This window comes from Lissotriton vulgaris, chromosome 12, assembly GCF_964263255.1.
Source record: "Lissotriton vulgaris chromosome 12, aLisVul1.2, whole genome shotgun sequence".
Classification (NCBI taxonomy): domain Eukaryota; kingdom Metazoa; phylum Chordata; class Amphibia; order Caudata; family Salamandridae; genus Lissotriton; species Lissotriton vulgaris.
Genome location: NC_141700.1, coordinates 319,732,162 through 319,755,851, shown reverse-complemented (window position 1 = coordinate 319,755,851; position 23,690 = coordinate 319,732,162). Strand labels below are relative to the sequence as shown.

The 23,690-nt window shown below is 48.6% G+C and overlaps 1 protein-coding gene across 7 annotated transcripts in view; it reads left to right on the top strand.

Annotated features, from left to right (window-relative positions):
- Positions 1 to 23,690, top strand: part of POP4 (POP4 ribonuclease P/MRP subunit) — a 239,088-nt gene that overhangs the window by 178,208 nt on the left and 37,190 nt on the right. For all 7 annotated transcript variants that reach the window (XR_015302419.1, XR_015302421.1, XR_015302420.1 and 4 more), the window contains one exon: positions 17,236 to 17,337. Coding sequence is in view for 4 of the 7 variants with exons in the window: in XM_086945105.1 (XP_086801231.1) it covers positions 17,236 to 17,337 (102 nt within the window). In the remaining 3 variants the exon portion in view is untranslated. The remainder of the gene's footprint in view (positions 1 to 17,235; positions 17,338 to 23,690) is intronic.

The following is a 23,690-nucleotide window of genomic DNA, read 5'->3' as shown; positions in this document are numbered from 1 at the left end:
GTGACAAGCTCAGCTTGTCATGAGTGCAGCTCAACCGTGCCTCATGACGAGCTGGCTCGTCATGAGCATGGAAGAGGTTAACTAGTGCAAGTAAGTGTTAACTATCTGAACTTGCAGTTGTATAGGGCTGCGCACAACACCCCGGGGCCATTCGCTTAATTATACTGGGGTGATTTTTTTTTTGTACTTTCAAACATATTTGTCATCCTGCCGGACTGTGACCACTATGGGAGTCTCACAGGCTCTTCTGAGCCTTGCCCAGCAATCATGCTGTTCGAGGCATGTGGGCTGCTAAATTCACATCTAGTGCATAGATCGCCGCCTAGTGTTGGGTCCGGATGATTGCACATTGTTGTCCTGGAAGAGTCTTCGAAGTATCACGAGATAGGTGGCTCCTCCCCTGGACTACAGTGCGCATGGGCATCGACTCCATCCCCAGATTGTTTTTTTCCGCCATTGGGTTCGGATGTGATTTCGACGCCTCCTGTTCGGAATCGATATAAAACAGTTTTAAGGCCAAAAGGCTTTTAGTAATTCGTCGGTATTGTTCCCGTTCGGTCTCGTGTTCATTCCTACTCTTCGAGTGGGTTTTCGTGGAGTCGGTGACTCTTCGATCATCGAGGCCCTGTCGACGCAGCAAGACCCCGACGATACTGCGATGGAACGGAGTCCGTTCAAGTTCTGCCCCGTGTGTGGTTCCAAGTACCCACACATCGACGTGCACCCCGTGTGCAACAAGTGTCTTTCGCCGGATCACGACGAGGCCAACTGTATGGCCTGTTCCCGATTCCGATCGAAGAAGACCATCAAGTCTCGGCGCGTGGCCCGTCTTGAGGCCCACCGATCGGCTCCGGCGCCAGAGGACATCTTTGGAGACCCTGCTGCAGAGGAGCAGGAGCTTAATCTGCAGATTTCGCCGGCATCGGCGGAGGTCGAGGCCGACTACGGAAAGGAAGTCGAGTACCGCGTCCTCGGAGAAAACATCGAGGAGGTAGGGGACGACGAAGAACCGTTTGGGGCCGTGGAAGATAGCTCGGAGGATGAGCTATGCCCCGAAAAGACTTTTATTCCGGCTTCGGTCACGGGATCGCCTCAAGGCCTTACCCACGACCATTTGCCTCGTCCCTCCGCCCCGCCTGTCGGCCCGGCTACGGACGCCCCTACGGGACCGGTTTTACCGAAACTGAAACCGAAAGTGGTGGACACCTCTACGGAGCCTCCATCGAAGAAACCGAAACCGAAAGTGAAACCTTCCGGACCGGTCACGCCCAAGGGGGGCGATGCTTCATCGACACAAAAGACGGCGGCTGCGTCATCGGCGCCGTCGTCTTCGAAGACGTCAGCTACGTCATCGACACCGTCGTCTTCGCACGCCTCCAAGCCGAGAAAGACTGTGGATGCGGCTAAGGGCCCTAAGGTGTCTGTGCCCTCGGGCTCGGGAAGGGCCTCGGTGCCGACTACTGTCAAGCGGGCCGCGTCGGCGACGTTGGAGCCCCCAGTGCCGAAGAAGTCGATGGCCGACCCGAAGACCTCGGGTGGCGCTGGGGACGGTTTGACAACTCCCAAGCCCAAGAAGGTGTCGACCGCGCTCCAGTCTTCGCCGGGGGGCGGATCGAGGGCGTCAGTCGGATCGACGAAGCCGTCCGCTTCCTTTACGAAGCAGGTGCAGGACTCCCTCAAGCGGATTCGTAGTAGGGAGTCGGTGTCGACCCCGGGAGCCCCCTCTGAATCTACTCCGGTGGTGTCGAAGAAGCAGGCCTCGATGCCGATTCACTTCACCCTGCCTCCGAAGGTGGTGCCTAAGGCTTTTGCGCCCAGGTCGGTGCCCGCGGACTCGATGGAAGGCGGGCACACTCAACTGAGTGGCGATTCGGGTCGACGGGCTCCCTCGGATGACGAGTCGGAGCATTACATCGATGCCGACACGGGGAGGTTGACGCTCAAGAAGAGGAGGATCACTTCTCAGCCTCTGGAGCCGTTTGTGATCCCGTTAAAGAAGAAGAAGCCGCTCCCAGGGTCTCCTCAACTGGTGGAGCCTCTTTACCAACCAGTCGCGAGCCCGGAGCCTTCACCCACTGGTTCAGATGTTGCAGAGGGTGAGCAGGAGGAACAGTATACCTTTCCTGAAGGCAATGACCCTAATGAACTGCGAGACTCCTGGGGGCCATCTGGGGATCAGGGGGACGACCAGAATATCCCTGACCCGCAGGTCTATGGGCCTAAGACTTCCCCCACAGAGGATTCAACGGCGTTCAATGCCCTGATTGAAAGGGCTGCTGCTAATCACAGTGTACCTATGCATGCAGACCCAGTGGAGGTGGACTTCCTGTTCGACACTTTTTCTACTGCCGAAAAGTCTGTCAAGATTCTCCCTATGCTTAAGGGTATGCTGAAACATGCCACTGACATTTTCAAGGACACTACTAGGGCACGAGTGGTGAACCCTGGGATTGAGAAGAAGTACAGGCCGGCACCTGGGGACCCTGCTTTTATTCGGGGCCAGTTGCCTCTGGACTCTTTGGTGGTCTCCAATGCTCGCAAGAGGGCGAACTCTCAGACGACGGGTGAAGCTCCTCCCCCGGACAAAGAGTCTAAAGTGCTAGAGGCATCGGGGAAAAGGGTGGCAGCGCAGGCAGCCAACATATGGCGCATCTCCAACACACAGGCCCTGTTGGCCAGATACGACAGGGCACACTACGACACATTAGAGCAGCTTCTGCAACACCTCCCTGATGAGTTCAAAGAGGGCGCGGAGATGCTCACCCAGGAGGGCAAGCTCATCTCCAACGCTGCTATTAAGTGTGCACTGGACGTTGCTGATACCGCGGCAAGGTCCATCAACACTAGTGTGATGCTGAGACGCCAGGCCTGGCTCCGCATCTCTGGTTTCAAGCCTGACATACAAACAACTATCCTTAACCAGCCTGTCAATCCCGACAGTCTGTTTGGACCAGAGGTGGACTCCACTCTTGAGAAGATTAAGAAGGATACTGAGACGGCGAAATCCATGGGTGCGCTTCAGTCTCAGCCATTTCGGAGCAGCACTTTTCGTCGCTCAGGCAATCGGGGTATTGCCAGAGGACACTTGGCACAGCAGACGCAATTTACCAGGGGTGGTGCACAATCCTCGTACTCACCGCAAAAGAGAGGTGGTTACAGAGGGAACAACTCCAAGGGCAGAGGCAGAGGCAACAACAGCGGCCGTTCCTCTGCCGCTAACAAACAGTGACTCCCTGTCACTACCCCCCGACCATCTGACACCTGTCGGGGGGAGACTCCAGCAGTTCCTGCCCGTCTGGAAGTCCATCACCACAGACAGGTGGGTGCGGCAACTTATCCAATTCGGTTATTGTCTGGAGCTCACATCACCTCCTCCCAATATTCCCCCAAGACACCGTCCTATGTCGGCAGAGCACTTGCACTTATTGCAGCAGGAGGTTCTTGTTATGCTGCAAAAAGGCGCTATAGAGCTCGTGCCGGAAGAAGAACAAGGCACAGGGGTCTATTCCCTGTACTTCTTGGTACCAAAGAAGGACGGTTCGCTCAGGCCCATCCTCGACCTACGCCCGCTCAACATGTACATTCTTTCAGAACACTTCCACATGTTGACACTGCAGCAGGTCCTTCCGCTGTTAGAACAGGGAGACTTCCTCGCGACCTTGGATCTCAAGGACGCTTACTTTCACATACCACTCCATCCATCCCACAAAAAATACCTCAGGTTCACCATTCAACACAGACATTACCAGTTCAAAGTACTGCCCTTCGGAGTGACCACTGCCCCCAGGGTGTTCACGAAGTGTCTGGCGACCGTGGCGGCGCATCTCAGGAGACAGAACATACATGTCTACCCGTATCTGGACGACTGGCTGGTTCAGGCCAAGTTGGCTCAGCAGTGCGCCGCAGATATGTCCAGCACTATTCACCTTCTTCACAGTCTGGGGTTCTCGCTCAATTATCCAAAGTCGCACCTTCAGCCAGCCCTTGTGCGGCAGTACTTGGGCGCGACGATCAATACTCGGACTGCTACAGCTCAGCCGAATCCAGTGAGGATCAACAGCATCCAGTCACTGATTCAGAGGTTCAGACCACGACACTCGCTTCCGGCGAGAGTGTTTCTGCAGTTGATAGGCATGATGGCCTCCTGCATCTTCATTGTCCCGCACGCGAGGTTGCACATGCGTCCTCTCCAGGAGTGCTTGGCGCACCAGTGGACTCAGGCTCAAGGACAGTTGAAAGACCTAGTGTTGGTCACCGGTCGGGCATACAACTCTCTGCATTGGTGGACTCCACACAACCTTTGCAAGGGCCGACCGTTCCAAGAGCCTGTGCCACAGATTATCCTGACGACGGACGCGTCTCTGCAAGGGTGGGGAGCGCATGTGCTCCATTACACGGTGCAGGGACTGTGGTCGGCACAACAGAGGAGGATGCACATCAACTACTTGGAACTGATGGCAATCTTCATGGCACTGAAGTCCTTCAAGGTGCATCTGTGCAACAAGGTCGTGTTGATCCGGACGGACAACATGACTGCAATGTACTATATCCAGAAACAGGGAGGAACACACTCTCCGCAGCTGTCTCATCTGGCTCAGAGCATGTGGAAGTGGGCCATTCAGAGGAACATCTTCCTCATGGCGGAGCACCTCCCGGGCAAGGACAATCAGATGGCGGATCTGCTCAGCAGGCACAGCCACCAACTGCACGAGTGGGAGTTACATCCATCAGTACTCCACCCGTATTTCGAAGAGTGGGGTCATCCGGAGATAGACCTGTTCGCGACAAAGGAGAAAGCAAAATGCCAAAGCTTCGCCGCCAGGTTCCCACACCCGCAGTCGCAGGGCAATGCGATATGGATGAACTGGTCAGGCAGATTTGCGTACGCTTTTCCCCCAGCCCCTCTCATACCGCTGGTGGCGAGAAAGCTGAAGCAGCACTCGATGACACTCGTCCTGGTTGCTCCAACGTGGGCGCGCCAGCCGTGGTACACCACGTTTCTGGAGCACTCCGTGGTACCGCATCGAAGACTGCGCCTCACGCCCAGGCTCTTGACGCAGAACCATGGCGACATTCAGCATCCAGATCCGCAACAGCTCAACCTGGCGATCTGGCTCCTGAAGTCCTAGAGTTTGGCTATCTTGGTTTGCCCCCGGAATGCATGGACATTATCCGAGAAGCAAGAAAGCCCACTACCAGAGCTTGCTATGCAGCTAAATGGAAGCGGTTTGTCGTTTACTGTACAGAACATCATATCAACCCGCTGGATGCGTCCATTCCTGATATTATTTGCTATTCGTTGCATCTTTACAAATGCAATTTGGCGTATGCTTCCATTCGGATACACTTATCCGCCATAGCGGCCTATCTCCAAAACAGGCAGCACCTCTCTGTTTTCAGGGTGCCCGCCATTAAGGCTTTCCTTGAAGGGCTGAAGCGGGTTATTCCCCCCAGGTCCCCGCCGGCTCCTGTGTGGAACCTCAACGTGGTCCTCACCAGATTGATGGGACCGCCGTTTGAGCCCCTACATTCCTGTGAAATTCAGTTCCTGACATGGAAAGTCGCTTTCCTCATTGCCATCACGTCTCTACGGCGTGTTAGTGAGCTACAGGCGCTCACAATACAAGAGCCATTCATTCAGGTTCATCCTAATAGGGTGGTGCTGCGCACTAATCCTAAGTTTCTCCCTAAAGTGGTGTCACAGTTTCATGTCAATCAGACCATTGAACTGCCCACATTCTTTCAGAACCCTCAGACTGTGGCTGAAAGAATGCTTCACACGCTTGATGTCAAACGAGCGTTGATGTACTACATTGACAGGACCAAAGACTTTAGGAAAACACAACAATTGTTTGTTGCCTTCTCAGCTCAGCACAAAGGCAACCCCATTTCCAAGGCTGGAATTGCCAGGTGGATCGTTAAGTGTATACAGATTTGCTACCACAAGGCTAAGCGCACTTTAACGGTTCCCCCCAGGGCCCACTCAACGCGGAAGTTGGGGGCCTCCATGGCTTTCCTGGGTAATATCCCTTTGGAAGATATTTGTAGAGCAGCCACATGGATTACACCACATACGTTTACTAAACATTATTGTGTAGATGTACATTCCAAGCAGCAGGCAGCTGTAGGACAGGCTGTTCTTAGAACTCTTTTTCAAACTTCTGCAGCTGGCACGGGCGGCCGCCGTTAATGGAGGGACTGCTATGTATTCTATGCACTAGATGTGAATTTAGCAGCCCACATGCCTCGAACTGAATATGCTACTTACCAGTATGCATCTGTTCTTGGCATGTAGGGCTGCTAACATTCACATCGCCCGCCCTCCTCCCCGGCGCCCGTAGCGGCTGCAGAGCATTATTGCATTCAAATATTAGCATGGACATCATTTACACTATTTCACTCCATCTCTGACACAATGGCTAAAAACAATCTGGGGATGGAGTCGATGCCCATGCGCACTGTAGTCCAGGGGAGGAGCCACCTATCTCGTGATACTTCGAAGACTCTTCCAGGACAACAATGTGCAATCATCCGGACCCAACACTAGGCGGCGATCTATGCACTAGATGTGAATGTTAGCAGCCCTACATGCCAAGAACAGATGCATACTGGTAAGTAGCATATTCAATCACGCACATGCTCACTGTGATGGCCGGAGTCCGTGAGTCAGCTGACTCTAATGAATTTATGGTATAGGCATGAGGCAATTGAGATTTGTGTTAGGGCCTCTCACACCCTGTTATAGTCTGGGCCCAAGTCACATGTGGGACAGAGAGAGCAGCATTGAGTTTAATGATTCTTCTCTCCTGGTTTATTATTTGATCTCTCTCCTAACAGCCACAATGCCACATGTTCACAGACAGGTACTATCAGCGTTCGTTGTGACCGTCACTCGAGACAGACTACATTTGCACTTACCTGTGTGAATCTGGATCTGAAGGTGGGGTGTTGTATTTAGGGGTCTTTCAACACCTGCTGTACTGCAGACTTGAACCAGCAATGCAGGGTGGGCTGAAGACCAAGCTGCTTCTGTGCCATGGGCAGAAAAAAAATGTCAAACTTTGCTTGAAGTGTTATCTGGTGTATTTACACTTGGTGTGTAACTTGTCACTCGCTGTGCGACACTAGAGCTATTTATGCCAGGACATCAAGGCAGACTCTGGTGATGCTCGTGCCACTACAACTCGGAATGCCTCATGTGCACCCAGCAATACCCCTTCTACATTAGTGGGGTCCAGTAAAGATCTGTGTTCTCTACTAAACTGTTGGCTTGTATTGTCAGTGGATCTTATTGCATAGCTTCGCTCCAGCGGTTCTACAGCCTAACCGCAGGGAGAATTCCTAGCGGAGCCATGTGACCTGCTTACTAGAGGTCCATAGCTGTCATTTTAATTATAGTCCACTTCAGCAGTTGTTTGAAGCAGTTTTAGATCTTGTAAGAGTTTTCCGTTGCTCAAATTTGTTTCCTCATCTTCATTGCTTGATTTTTGCTCGCAAGAAAATGTCAAACTTCACTTGTAACCACACTGAAATTATGAACATGCCACACATAGCAATCTGAAACCTTGGCAGCTATGGATGTCATGTGTCAGGATTTAGTTTGCTGACTCCCTAACTTGGTTAGTCCCCCCCAACTTCTTTTTATAGGACTTGTGCCCACTGCCCTGCCACTCACCAAAGATCCTTTTCACCCCTCGTGACAACTTGTTAGTTCTTAACTTCCTCAGGCTCCAGTACGCCACAGTGGTGGCAGGGGTCTCTACTGAAGGGGTTGGTTCTGCTGCAGTCTGCAGCAAATTTCTCAGGCACTGCCACTGCCCAAGACTCTACTCATAACTGACAAGATTTCAGTTTGCTGTGTGTGACATTTTCATAATTTTATTGTTATTATGAGTGACATTTCAATGACTGAGTGACACTTTCTCACAAGAAAAATCAAGCAATGAAGACGAGGCAAACATATAAATATCAGAAATGACTCCCATTTGAGCAAAGAGAAACTCTACAGCTGCAAAGCACCAGGAAGGAAGGGAACTTAGATGCACCAGCAGCGGAGGAGAGAAGCTGCGTCATATCTTACGAACATGGTACTAAGGAGCAAATTCACATGCCGAAATGTGGCATTAAACAAACATTGCTAATGCCTCGCTCCACCATTCTGAAAATGCAGGGATGCACCGTATTCACAAGAATGTGGTGCACCCCTGTGTTTCCCCTGGCACTGGTGCTAAATCTAGCTGCCTAGCGCCAACGCAGGCAAACTTGAACCATAGTGCAAGGGTGTCTACATTGGTGGGAATGTCTGTTTACGTGTCCCTTCCTGCACATACACAAATCGTGATTTGTAACTTCATTATGCAACACACATAGAAGTTGCAAATTGTCATTTTTTTAAACGATTCATGGTGTTTTGCTGTTTCTATGTGTGCTGCACAATGCAGTGTGCAATGGGGTCTAATTTACTAGGCCAAAGGTAAGCCCGTCTACGCCCGTCCGCGCCTGGACCGCGCCCAGAGCCAGACCCCCAGGCCCCCGTCCCACCCACCCCACCCGCATTACATACGCCGCCTCCACCCTCCTAGCCCTTAACCCCGGCCGACTCTCCAACTGCGCCCAAGCCGCCCCTGGACACACCCATGGACCCTTCACATGCAACTCCTGCAAGTATGACGGCACCAAGACCACCTCCTCATCCACCAACACCAAACAGAGATCTGACACCAACCACCTAAAATGCATCCTACTCAACACCCGCTCGGTCCACAGACACGCCATCGACCTTTGGAATCTACTAGACACCATCTCCCCGGACGTCGCCTTCCTAACAGAAACATGGATGAACGCCTCCTCAGCCCCAGACATCACCATTGCCATCCCGGAAGGCTACAAGATCATCCGAAAAGACCGCACAAACCAAACAGGAGGAGGCATCGCTATCGTCCATAAGAATTCCATCCGCATCTCAACCAGCTCAGACGTCAACCTCGCTAGCGCCGAACACCTTCACTTCCAGAGCCACACCGACCCCAAGACTACACTCAGAGGTACCCTCCTCTACAGGCCACCAGGACCCTGTACACAATTCAGTGAAGACATCACTGACTTTATCACCCCTCACGCCCTCCCCTCCGAGGACTAAATTCTATTGGGAGATCTCAATTTTCACCTGGAAAAAAGCAACGACCGCAACACCACCGCCCTTCTGGACAATCTCGCCAACCTCGGACTCAAACAACTTGTTAATACCCCCACTCACTACGCAGGTCACACACTCGACCCTATCTTCACCTCCAGCAAACATATCTCCTTCAGTCACACCACAGTTCTCCATTGGACGGACCACAGCTGCGTTCACTTTGTCTACAAAAAACCCACAACCCACAACCATCCTCAACCCACTCTGCGAAGAAACTGGAACAAAATCACCATCGACCAAATCTCCTCATCGCTTCTTCAAAACCCCCCTGCCCACTCTTCAAACCCCAACCAAGCAGCCATTAACCTCACTCAATGGCTAACCAACAGCGCCGACAACCTAGCACCTTTGAAAAAACGTCAAATCAAACTAGGCAGCAAAAACGCCCCCTGGTTCAACGATGATCTTAAGAAATCCAAGAAACTCTGTCGCTCCCTTGAGAAGGCCTGGAAAAAAGACCCAAACACCAGCACCAGGGACGCCTTCAAAGACGCCACCCGCATACACCACCAACTGATCCGGATGACCAAGAAAACCGCATTCAAAGACCGACTAGACAACAACGCCCACAACAGCAAGGAATTATTCAACATCGTCAAAGAGTTTACCAACCCTACTGCCAACGTCAACGACATCACTCCCTCTCAAACCCTTTGCGACTCCCTAGCTTCGTTCTTTCACGACAAAATCGCAGACATCCACAACAGCTTCGACAACAAACCCGGAGACCAACCCACCCAACCTTCTGCCGTACCTTCACCCCCCTTGAACATCCTTAATAACTGGAACCCAATCTCCACCGAGGACACCATCCGCCTGATGAACTCCATCCACTCAGGATCCCCAACAGACCCATGCCCTCACCACATCTTCAACAAAGCAGACTCCATCATAGTACCACACCTCCGAGATGTCATCAACTGCTCCCTTAACTCCGCCACTTTCCCGGAAAGCTGGAAACACCCCGAACTCAGCGCCCTTCTGAAAAAACCCACAGCTGACCCCACCAAACTCAAAAACTACCGCCCCATCTCGCTCCTTCCATTCCCGGCCAAAGTCATCGAGAAAGCTGTCAACAACCAGCTCGCCGCCTTCCTCGAAACCAACAAATCCCTCGACTCCTCACAGTCCGGCTTCCGAGCCAAACACAGCACTGAGACCGCACTCATCGCAGCAACAGACGACATTCGAACTCTACTGGACAATGGAGACACAGTCGCCCTCATCCTCCTTGACCTCTCCGCAGCCTTCGACACAGTCTGTCATAGCACCTTGCTACAACGCCTCAGAAACATCGGAATCCAAGGAAAAGCACTGGAATGGATCACCTCGTTCCTTGCCGGAAGAACTCAGAGAGTCCGCCTCCCACCTTTCAAGTCAGAGGCCACTGAAGTCATTTGCGGCGTACCACAAGGATCCTCACTCAGCCCCACCCTCTTCAACGTATACATGAGCCCCCTCGCGGCCATCGCACGCCAACACAACCTCAACATCATCTCCTACGCTGATGACACTCAACTGATCCTCTCACTCACCAAAGACCCTAACACCGCCAAAACCAACCTACATGAAGGAATGAAAGAAGTGGCCGAATGGATGAAGCACAGCCGTCTGAAACTGAATTCAGACAAAACAGAAGTCCTTATCTTAGGTACCTCCCCCTCCGCCTGGGACGACTCCTGGTGGCCAGAGGCCCTTGGAAAAGCACCCATCCCGACGGACCACGCACGAAACCTGGGCGTCATCCTAGACTCCTCGCTCTCGATGACCAGACAAGTCAACGCCGTTTCGTCATCTTGCTTCAACATTCTTCGCATGCTCAAAAAAACATTTCGCTGGATCCCCACCGAAACTAGAAAAACGGTCACCCACGCACTGGTTACAAGCCGCTTGGACTACGGAAACACCCTATACGCCGGTACCACCGCAAAACTTCAGAAAAAACTCCAACGCATCCAGAACGCATCAGCCAGACTCATACTAGACATTCCGCGGAAAGACCACATTTCTGGTCACCTGAAAAACCTCCACTGGCTCCCCGTCAATAAGAGGATAACATTCCGCCTCCTAACCCACGCACACAAAGCACTTTACGAACTTGGACCCGAATGCCTCAACACACGACTTTCCTTCTACACCCCCTCCCGCCAGCTACGCTCTTCCAACCAAGCCCTTGCTGCTGTACCTCGCATCAACAAAACAACCATGGGAGGAAGATCCTTCTCCTACCTGGCAGCTAAAACCTGGAACTCACTTCCCACTCACCTTCGCCTCACTCAAAACCACCTAGCATTCAGAAAGCAACTTAAAACCTGGATATTCGACATGTAATTCCCCAACCTCTTCAAGCGCCTTGAGACCCTTTGGGTATGTAGCGCGCTATATAAATTAATTTGACTTGACTTGAGGTGGCTTTAAGCCAAATTCAGTGGTTTAATGCCGCCTCGTAAATAAGACGAAAGGTTTATCGCCACAGGAATGTCGGAAAAAGTGACGTTTCTGGGGCGACAAGGGCTTGTACATATGCCCTTATGTTGCTCTCTCCCTTTGATGCAGCGTTCAGTACGTCAAAAATGTCTCATTTTTCCCCTTTGTACATGTTTCTGTCCCGGAAAACGTTTAATCTTGCAACTGTTTACTTGCCCAGATACCTCCCTGCTGCCAAAGCCAGGACTGCCTTCTTGCTATGCAAACACAAGGAGATGATGGACAGAGCGCTGAAACTTTTCAGACACTCACCCCCAGTTACAGTTCTGAGTTGAATCCATCATCGTTCTTTAGCTCACTTTGCCACCCCAGGTCAGACACAGCCATATGCAAATCAGTCTTGACGCTGTGCCTCATGCGAACAGTCCAGCCCGAAATGCCAAGCCATGTCTTCACTTTACCGGAAACAAGCATCCTGGGACCGGTTTCTGGCTAACAGCCGTCATCAGCCAGGCTAGCTTGAATCCAGTGGCAAAGTGAGCAAGGGACCCACGTCTGGGCATACCCTGCCAACTTGTGCTTTCTGAAGACCATGTTTGTGCTACTGTCAGGGAAATAAACAGTAAAAACCGGCCCTCAAGACAATGAAACAGAACAGAAACATAAAAAGACAGCACACTCACCGACCTATAAGACCAGACCATTGGGCACTGCCAGATTGCTCTATAGGCAGGGCCACTGGAATTATGCTGTTGTGCTGCTGCAGCAACATTTCCATAATTTTAGATTTGCCATGTTTGCCACACAGTCCATCATCTTCTGCATAACCTGCAGATTTTAACAAAATGTGTTTCTTGCTTAAAGGATTCAAAAGCTACTAAGAATGTTGCAGCGTAGTGAGAGGCCCTTTACAAAGCAGGACTGGTCGTCTTCCTATTGCTTATTGCTATATTTGGGTACTAAACTGGTACTAATGAGGTGCAACCAATCCCTAGACAGTGTTGCCAATTTTAAAAACTAAAGAAGTAATGATGTAATACTATCACCAAATGTGCCGCATAAAGCTTCATAATTTGTCTTGTCTTGGCGCAGAATTTACTCAACCTACCGCATAATTTGGCCCTCTCCTGCCACACAATTTCAGTGGCCCTGCCTATAGGCCAGTCCGATCCTGCAGCTATGAAATATTGACTCAAGTTCTGCCTCGGGTAAAATTGTGTGACCCCCAGCTTACCCTTAATCAATATACTGGTGGTAAATTACAAAATTGGCACTGTAGCTACCTGAGTACTTTATACCCGATTGAGTACCCTAAACTAAAAACCCATTAAACAGCACTTGGGCTTAATGTTTGAAACTGGAATACAGAAAAATATGCCCTCACGGACTCAGAGTAGCTGCATGGTACTGACTACTGAGAAGTATCGGTACTCTCTAATTACTACTGCACCTCTGCCGAGAAGTGCAGGTACTCTCACTTGCGATTGAAAGCCCCGAGGGCACTCGGTATCTGATCATTTAAAGCACTGCTTGTGCAGGTACCCTGACTTTCCCCTTACTCTGGGTGTCTGCCTCTCTGACTGCCCCTCCTGAAGACGTCTGCCCCTCACCCAGGACCGAACCTTCCCAGCTCCCTCAACACACACCCCCACCCCCACCCAAGTTCCGCTCTTGAAGCAGGATACTTTTCCTCCACCTTCCCAGACCACTAGTCCAGATTTTTTACCTCACTCTCAAAGGGCTGGTGGCACTTACTTGGGCAGAGTCCGGAGGAGTGTGATCGCATAGCTGCCAAGGTTTCACATTGCTAAGTGTGACATTTTAAAAATGTCTGTGAAATTATGAGTGACATTCCAACGACTAAGAGTGACACTTTCTCTCGAGCAAAAATCATGCAATGAAGACTAGGGAAACTTCTAAATATCAGAAATTACAGACATTTGACCAACAAGAAACTCACCATCTACCTCCCCCGCCCGGGCGGGCCCCAGTGCTGAGAGAGCAGCAAGAGCCAGCCTGGCTGGTAAAACTGTCACGCACTGACCCGTAGTCTGTGAAGATAAACCCGGTTAGTTAGGTCGCCCATGATAAGGATGAGGAGACTGAGGAGACAGAGCAGCCCTGCTGCCGGGCCTTCAGATTCACTGTGCTTAGATCAGATCTGCAGATAAAACAGGCTTACTCAGAGGATGATGAAACAGAGCAGCCCTGCCTGCAGATTTTATACTAAATTGATGGTGTGTGACTGAAATAATTGATCAGAGATTATCAGACTGTGCGTGCCACTCCTCTGTGGCGATGACACACGCACTAATTATTAAAATGTGCATAGCTGCCAAAGTTTCAGATTGCTATGTGACATTTTCATAATTTTTGTGTAATTATGAAGGCATACAGTGACTATGAGTGACACTTTTTTGTGTGCAAAATCAAGCAATGCAGATTAGAGAAACGTAAACATCAGAAATGACACCAATTTGAGCAACAAAACACTCTATGGAGATCTTAAAACTTCTGCACTGCACCAGAAATGGAAGGGAACTAACTTCACACGAGGGCCCGTAGTGATAAATGAATGCAAAATTGCCAGTAAGATTTAACCGGTTTAATATTGAACTAAAAGAGCTCATGACAAAGTGCACCACAGCTGCAGACTCCGGGCCACTGCACACTGACACAGCAGGGATGGCCTAGACTCCTCTCTGAAAAACCAAAGGAAATGATGGACGGAGCGTTGACAATACAAGCACTCACCCCCAGTCAACTGATCTGGGTTTAATCCATCACCGTTCTTTAGCCCACTCTGCGACCCCAGTTCAGACATGGCCATATGCAAATCAGTCTGACCCTGTGCCTCATGGGAACAGTCCAGCCCGAGCTGCCAAGCCATGCCTTCCCTGGACCGGAAACAAGCTACCGAGGACCGGTTTCTGGCATTTCAGCCTTCTTCAGCCCGGCTTGCTTGAATCCAGTGGCAAAGTGAGCAAGGGACTCACGTCTGAGCATACCCTGCCAACTTATGGCGGAACAAAGAAAAACCAAAGGAAATGATGGACGGAGCGTTGACAATACAAGCACTCACCCCCTCGAATTTGTCAGGGGAATGCAGTCAGTGTGAAGCCCTCCCCCTGTCATTGGCAGCAGTGAGTGAGTCGAGTGTGTCAATTAAAGAAGCTCTGCAGGGCCACAGCCAGAATAATTGCTGCATTGCTGCCAGATGACACAGGCTGCAGATTTCATACATTGTAGCCCTCTCAGCCACTCCAAAGCTGAGAGCAGAGGAATTAACTATTTAGGAACTCAGCCCACAAACACAGCATGTCGTTTGGGAGCAGCAGAGCCCAGTGAACAGGCGCCGCTGGTGGCATGGGCTGGCAGGTGGCAAAATGCGTGACAATGCATTTCAGTGCGGTAATGCGGAACACCACAATGAAATGGGTGAGCGTCACACCTGATGCGTGATGCTTGGCAGGACTGAAGCAGGAGGCATATTTCTGGCTTACCTGAATGCAAAGCGGAGTTCAAAGAGCTGATGACGCTGTCTGTGTGCCGTCGGCACATGGATTAGGCCAATGTTGTAGCATGTAACTGGCAGCCAGCCACTCGCTTACAATCCCACTGCCCGGTCTCTTAGTCGCTCCTTGGTGTCCGACTGTGTTCATCGGAGAGTGGCCGGCCGGTGCAACGTGTCACGGTGCTGCAATGAACCTGCACTCTCCACAGGCCTCCCGGGGCTGAGTCTCTGCCGCATTGGTTTGTCACAGTCTGTCTCCTGGCCACAGGTAGCCCTGGTAGCAGCTGGACTCCGCTCTGGCCCAACCATCGAGCGAGCAGGGCGACGACTGCCGTGGTGCATTAAAGTAGGCTTCCGTCCCAGGCCTGTGGCTGTGGGAGCTGGCGCACCATAGACTGCTCTTAAGGCATTCGGGCAGCAGGAAGGAGAGGCTAAACGGCGCAATGGGGGAACAGTGAGGAGCTGCATCTGGGACAGCTCTTGGCCGCACCGGCTGTGGCCCGTTGCATGGAACACAGGTGTCGGAGGTGCCGTTCAGCGCTTTGAGCAGAGTGCCGGTCAGTGGCAAAAGTGGCAGTTGTGCTGACTGCTGCTCATGAGAGGCGAGCACGTGACGCGTCACTGCGGCCGTGCTGCGCTACATTTCAGCACGAGGGCTGACCAAACATTATGCCCAGGGCCGTCATTGGTAGCGCTTTTGCGCGCTACAAGATTGACGGCCCTGGGACGAGAACCACAAAAGGGGTAGGTAGGTCGCTTAACAAGCAGGTGTGGATGCGCGGCACTGGCGGCGGCCTGTATAATTTATGTCCGGGAGTGTCACAAATAAATTATAAAGGCTGCCGCCTCAAAATAGTGCTGCCTTTCGGTGGACCGCCCCCCCCCCTAGCTACGCCAGTGAGAGGGGTTCTTTCACAGTTTAAGTTAATGAGCGTAAATTTAGCTGAATCTTGTATACAACTTTGTTGAAGTTATTTTAAGACCTTTTCAGATTCGTATACATTTGTAGCTAGTATAATAAGAATAGCTCCTGGCGTGTTCTTGCACATTAAAGAAACATCGATGAGTGCTGTACATTAGAAGCAGCTCTCGTCGTTCTGCTGCATTAATAGCAGCTCTTGGTTGGACAATGCTGCCGTAAGCCTAGCTACCCCAATGTCCTTTTGCTGCAGGTTTGGCAAGTATTAGCATGGTGCTGCTGCGGTCAGACCTTCTGTTACGAAGATCTTGTGGAAAAGATTTTGGAAAAAGAAATCCTGCAGTGAATGAATTTCCCAGGGTGATCTAGTGGCAGCTCATGGAATATCCCTGTGGTAAATGCAGCTTCCTGTGTGATGCGACAAGTAAAGAAGATCTTCCAAGGACTGTACCTTATTTATTCACTGTCCTGTCCATTGCACGCGCTTTAGTTCCCGCTTCTTTCTTGGCAGAGCATTTCAGGATAGTCTGGAGATGCAGTCTATCGACTAGTTTGGAAGTTGGGCTGCACATTCCTGGTGGAGGGGTGGTCAAGAGCACAGCACAGTCTCTCATAAAAAACTACTATTAACACTACCTTTATGCTCTTGTGTCGTATTGTTTTTGCAGATAGTGAAGAGTAAAGCAGAATGTAGTATTTCTTCTTTCTTTACTGGTTGTTTCCTACATATTTACATGACTGCAATGCATATGGCTCCAGAACACCGTGAAATTCCCGTGTATTGTGTTGTTTGAAGTAGACCCCTGTTTAATCTTTTATTTTTATTTTAGACAAGAACAGTATTGAATCTGATTTCTTATAGTTTCCGCATCATAAACCTTTGTGTGAGAGTCTCAGATAATGCTGTTTTCACATTACTGTAGACTGCCACCTTCATATACGACTGTCAAGGTTTGAAACTTTACCCCTTCCTCCTTCTAGGTTACATGGCCGGAGACTCAATTTTGTTTAAGCTTTGTAAGCCCACTTTTATCATGGAACTGTAAAAAAGCCCTTTAAAACTTCTGTTATAAATGGTTTGATTTGCGAGTTAATTTAGAAAATATTTCAAGGCTGGTACTGCTGTGAATTGCTTCTGTAAGGTGATACCTTAAAAATGTGGTTTGGTTTCCTACACAGTGGCAAAGTCCAAGTGCCCATCGTACGTGGGAGTTACAGGAATCATCCTGCAGGAAATGAAGCACATCTTCAAAATAATCACAAAAGACAACAAATTGAAAGGTGCGTAGGTCTTAACGATTTTTTTCTTTTTAGATTTCATGTCTTGCTATAGCATGGAGAATCATTGTAAGTACGGTTGCTTGTGAAAATTGGAAGGAAACGTCTATTCTTGATTTTTACATAGTGCATTTGGGTTAGTGGCATTGGAGGTTTGGAAGGATTTTTGACATAGGTGGGATCATAGAGAATATTCACTAAAGATTGTTGTACTTATTGCCTCTATTTCTTCTGCTTTTGTATGAACAACATGATGGTGTAGAAATTCCATATTTAATCATAAACTAGTGTACTTTATAGGTGTGTTACAGTGATGCACTGCTCTGAATTTGATTGTGAGCTTGTGATTTTTTAGGTCTCGCGTGCGAATGCAGCGCAGCTGCTTCACTAGCGAGACTCTATAGTCGTCGCTTTCCTTAGCAAAGGGAGACAGGAGGTGGCACGTGCGGACAGGAGATGTGCACGCATACGGAGTGCACATCTCCTGTCCGCGCGTGCCACCTCCAGTCGGCAGAGAAACCGGTGGCACAACGCTCACATCGAGTGCTGCACATGGCGTCTCCCACCACCGCGCCTTATTTTATTACGGCTCGGCCCCTCGCTCCCTCTCTGCGCGAAAGCTGTTTGCCTCCTCTCATCGTGGATCCAGTGGCCTGCCATCTTGATAGTGGAGGTTTTCACTGGGCAGTCTCTGGTTTCAGATAAGAAAGCGTAGAGATCTAATGGAGCATTACATCTCGGAGCGTAAACAGTCACGGGTTCGAGGATACGTACCGCGTGCAGCTCGGTGTATCTGCTGTGAGTGACAAACTCCCCATCCAATGCAAACTGCAAACTGTAAACAGCGCCCGACTGGACTCCAGCTGGAAGCTGGCCATTCGGTGCCAAACAGGACAGCAACCTACGCCAAAGAGTCTGGCAGTGGCGATTACCAATATGAGAGGATGTGGCGTTACTGCCAGAACAGGTGATTTCGGAACTGGGAAACTAGGTTCGAGTACTGGCGTCAGCTCTGCAACCTGTGATTCTGGACAACTCACTCTATCTCGCTGTGCTTTAAAATAAAATAACCCAATCTTTTGTAATCTAACTAGTGCTCGTGTAAAGCGTGCTGATGCCCTTGGGCCGAGTCCTCGTTTTATACAACTGTACAAATAAATAAAGACCTGCCCAGAGCGGCGCAATACACATTACAAATATAGGAGCCAAGATAATAGCACAACGCCCCAAATACGCGCTAGCACAGTAGCCTTGATAGTACAAAGGCCGTACTATAAAATCCCTACCCTAATAAGTAGGATTTTAGTGTCAAGACGTTTCACTTCAGCGCCGCACACAAGTGTTGGTGCTTATACAACAGAAAAGGCAGCAGTATGCTGGAAAGTGCGAGTCTCAGTTTTAAAAACTTCTAACCATGCCGAGAGGCCCTCAATGCCCCCTCGCTAACAAATGATGGTACGGTACAAATAAAATTCGACCAGGCCCCAAAAACAAAGTTTTTACTTTTCTTTTGTGAAAATGATATTTTAAGATTCAACAACGTGTGAGAGGGAGCATAAGACCAGCACAGGTGGTGGTAGTGAAAACTATACAGAGTACAGCCGCTGCGCACAAAATTCGCTCTCTTGGGACTCACATGTAGCTTACGTTACGAGCAAGATGGCTACCAGGGTTTATCCAGGCTATTGGTGCACGCATCGAAAGCCTCTGTGTCCCTATTACCCAGAAGCCCAGCACCATAGAGAGACACAGGACAGCTGGCACTCTCCTAGGTGTCCATGCTCTAAAAATCGGGACAATAACGATAAATGTATTTATTGGTCAGAGGAGGTAAAACACCCTTTTGTGTCTGCAAATAAATCATCATTTGGGGACAGAAGTAGCAAGGAACACCAATCCATGCAGTTATTCAAGGACAGAGGTCTGAGGATAACTAGCACCAAGACAGGTAATAAACTGTAACCGGCACAACTGCAACAAATTATAGACGGAATGCTGAATAATTCAAACATTCTCCATTCAGTAACCAGCACAGACCGGGGCAAACGGCCATTTGTGCTCTTGTAGTTGCAATAAAGCAATCACATGAGCAGTTCTGCTGGGACTGCTGACCCTCGACAAGGACTACAGTAAGTAAATAGTATTTTGTATGTCTCCATTAACTCCTGATGTGGAAACTGGGGTCTGCCCTTCTAAGATTTCACCACTGCCCATTATTTCTGCTAATGAATAAGACTGTGTACTTGATGTACAATGAGCCTCACAGAATATATGCCTAAATCCATATGAATTGTAATGGCCAAGAGCTTGAAAACAGAAATGTCAGAATCATCATTCGAAAAGAGACCAAAAAACAAAGTGAATGTTTCCAAAACTTTTCAACAGTTATAATTAGAGAACTGATTAGTTTGGATCATGACACGATTGTGCTACTATAACATTTAGTGCAGCGCCGTGTGGAATAAGGGACTTCCCGTTTTATACTGCTAGCAAAACATTAAAAGAAACATTTTCAAATAATGCAGACAGCCGTCACTGACCATTCTACTTGTGAAAAACAAGTACAATCTTTCGTTCCAGAGGGATGCTCATATTACAGACCACAAGATATTTTTCCCAACATAACATCAGAACGTACTTGGAGATTGCAGCCTCCCATGGGTTCCACGCTGCTCCTGACACACTAGACGTTCACGTACAGCCATTACCCTCCTGCTCTCTTTTCGTTCAATCAACCAAACAAAGGAACAGATTCATATTTTGATCCTATGCAAGGAGGAGGCCCCTGCATTGCCGCAGCATTCAATAGGGCACAAAAGGACAAAGACAAACACCCTGTGAGCCAGTTCTTGACCACCACCTCTTTTTCACCACGAGTTAAAGGTAATTGCATACGACCATGTGTATAGTCCTGAGTTCTGAAAAGAGAAGAGAAATCCAGAGAGAAAATTACTCTCTTTAAAGGATTTCCCTTCCCCTACAGCTCTCGAAAACAAGCATTTGCAATGCAATAGGTCTCGCATTTATGGGAGTTTGAGCTATTGACTTTGCAAATAACAATGCCTTTTATTTTTGTTTTCGTTTTAAAAACATAAATTAAAGGCATTGTTATTTACAATGCCAAAAGCTGAAACTCTCGTAACTGCGAGACCTATTGCATTGCAAATGCTTGTTTTTTAACCATATAGATTGTTGGTTGCTCTTTATATGTAATTTGCCTCTGCTTGTCCATCACCCCAATACTATCCTACTGGTCTGGTTTTGAGAGTGCCTGTTGCAATTTCAAGGTATAAATGTGCGCGATAATCGTTTCTGCTGCTTATTGCATGGTTGGTGTTGCTGTGTCTGAGTCAAATCACCTGACCAGAGCATTTGCTCATAGAGTCAAAGTGAGCATATAAAGCTAAAGTGCTTACATTGTTGGAAGGCTCTTATACTTTTTTCTCCCCATACAATTCAATGGAACACGAACATGTGGTGGAATTTGTTACTTACACAAAACTATCTAATGAGCAGGAGGCAGAATCTTCTCATGGAAAAAAATGGGAGGGTGTTTGAGAGACAAATGGTGATACAGAAGTATACTGCTGAATTCACTACTTTCTGAAAATCACACTTCTGATTGACAACTTTTGAGAGTGAGGCCACGCTTTACTACGGGATGCAAATATGTGCAAACTTAGTATAACACTAAATAAAGTCACTTCTGGGCTAAGACTAATGACCGCTTTAGATGGTACTACCAAAGCAACATTCATACTTGATTATGTAATATATCAGTGCATATTAAGACAAACATGTACATGTACAAAGAAGCATTGGCATTAATGCAACATCTATATGAGGTTCTGCTTTCCCACTATTCAACTCCGAGGGCTGCATAGAGAGGCTGGTGCCCTTCCTTGCCTAGGAACTGTCAGTGTGCATCTGTTTTGGCCACTTCACTGTAGAGTAGAAGAGCAGAGTGCTGGGATCTGCATGCTCAGGGAGAGCACAGTACAACTGAGTTGAAGGGCCAATGTATTAATAACCCTTCCCACACCCCATCTTTCTGTAGATTGAACCAGAGCAGTAGAAGGGTGGTGAGGCTGAGTGAACTGGATTAGTATCAGTGGTGTCTACTGAGGCCGCCAACAGGATCTTGTATCGTAGTCAGCTGTGAAGCAGCTCTGGATACACCCGCTCCGCCCTCTGAAGTGGGCTCAAACATTTTGAAGTACTTTGTGATGACTGTAGTTGCAGTGCTTCCATGTATCCTGATAGACCTACTTTAGGGGATGAGAGCAGACTTGCAGATTTGAACGCACAAGGGAGATGCTGATCAAGCAGTGGTACACTGCGCTGAAATAACACAAACTGAGTGGCTTTATTCTTTGCTGAGTAGCAGTATTTGTACTTTACCTCTGCATTAGTTATTGTGTCTAATATTTGAGATGGACATGGAGGACTATAGTCTTTAGTGTCCCCATGACCTATATTCTACCTTGATGAGCATTTGGATCTGGCAGTGGTTGAGCGTCCTTTTATCGTCAGGGAAAAACATGACCGCAGAGAATCAGCTAGTCAATTCAACCCTCGCACTGTAACAGCCCAGCATACACCAACTATGCTGGAGGAATTTCTTTCCTGCTTTTTGTTGAAAAGGTGCAAAAAAAACTTCAAACACCTCCCCCTCTCTCTCCCAGTTGGGAATGCCACCCAAGGCAGTGCCTTTCAAACTGCCTATTGGTATAGTGATAGGGATACAGTCCTTCAGACAGCTGGGAGAATGTGCCCTATTTGATACAAATATGCAGATGTACTCCTATTCCCTGACAAAGACTTTGATTTTGCGAAGACTTGGCCCAGCTTTGGCACATGGGTCCCAAATACATGTTACTGTTTGAGGCAGGGCTCGAATGTTGTGAATGGAGCATGCTCATAGTGCCACACCCTTGAGTCAGCTTAGTTCTGGGTGGAAAGCAAAGAAATGCTTGGTAAAAGAGGTGAGCAGCCAAGATTTTGTAGCATACACTTAAAGCACACGCACATACTTCTATCGCACCAGCCCTGAAAATAAGAGTGGACTCATAACAAAGCTTGCCAAAAATTATCAAAGTCCAGGAAGGTAGCACCAGGGTACAGGAGCTCTCAGGCACTACCTAAATGAACGTCAAAAAAGGTCATGTAAATGCAACATGTACTGTATAGCAAGAATCTTTAAGAAGAGGTATTGAGTTGTGTAGTCCTGTGGTGTTAGTCACTAGTAGAGTGATAGACATTTGAAGGTGGACATACCTCGACTCCCCTCTTCATATAAGCTTATTTGGATCAGAGCTCAAACACTTTGAGCGATCACTTGTGACCCGCTGGTTCGGTACCCGTATGAGGAGTGTACCCTGAGCTTGAGAATGTCACTTTATTTACTTGTTACTAGATCATACCTTGATATGTTTTTCCATGGGATGGACATAGCCATTCTACCTTGTTTTTTTTTTTTTTTTTTTTGTCATATTTGCCACCAGAATATATTTGCTCTAGATGGGTCTCGCCGATGCCTCTTATACTGTCATTTTTCGAGTCCGCCATGGAGACAGTATCATAGCATACAGGGAAGTCCCAGAGGTAGGCTGCTTTCCTTGTCCCACTCCTCCAAGCCTATATTGGGCGCCCTAGGCCTGGTGGAGGACAGGACCGACTCAACCTCTGGCATAATCACAGGACCGTTCACCTATTTATCCAGACCACCAGTTTAGACCAAACGTTCTCAATGTTCTCTTTTCGACCAGCCAAATCCATTTTACAGACTTCCATTATATACTTCAGGCATTCTGCAAAACGAGGAGGAGACACTGACTTCCACTCCATACAAATTTGTCTCCTAGCAATAATTATTATATAAAAAATAAACTGTGAGTCCAGACTATTGATATCATAATCTTTCGATAAACCGAAAAAAACCAGTCTACGGGAACATATAATAGTCGTTAATAGTGCATCACACAAAAAATCCATAACCGCTTTCCAAAAGTCTTGAATGGCTGGACATTCTAAAAAGATATGAATATCGTCAGCTGCATTATGTTTACATCGGGGGCAATAGTAGTTCTTTCGTGTGATCTTGTTCAATTTGGCCGGAGTCCAATATACTCTATAGGCCGTAAATATATGGTTACGTCTTAAGTTTGCTGGCTTAATTAGCCTCGATGACAACAAAAAGGAATCTAACCATACTTTGTTAACTTCATCAAGAGTGTCCGGTATACAATGACCCCATAAATTTATAACCTCTGAATTGGTTTTACTCTCTTCTTCTTTGATCAACAGTTTATACCAAAATGAAAGTGCTTTTACCCATTTCCCCCTCCTTCCTATAT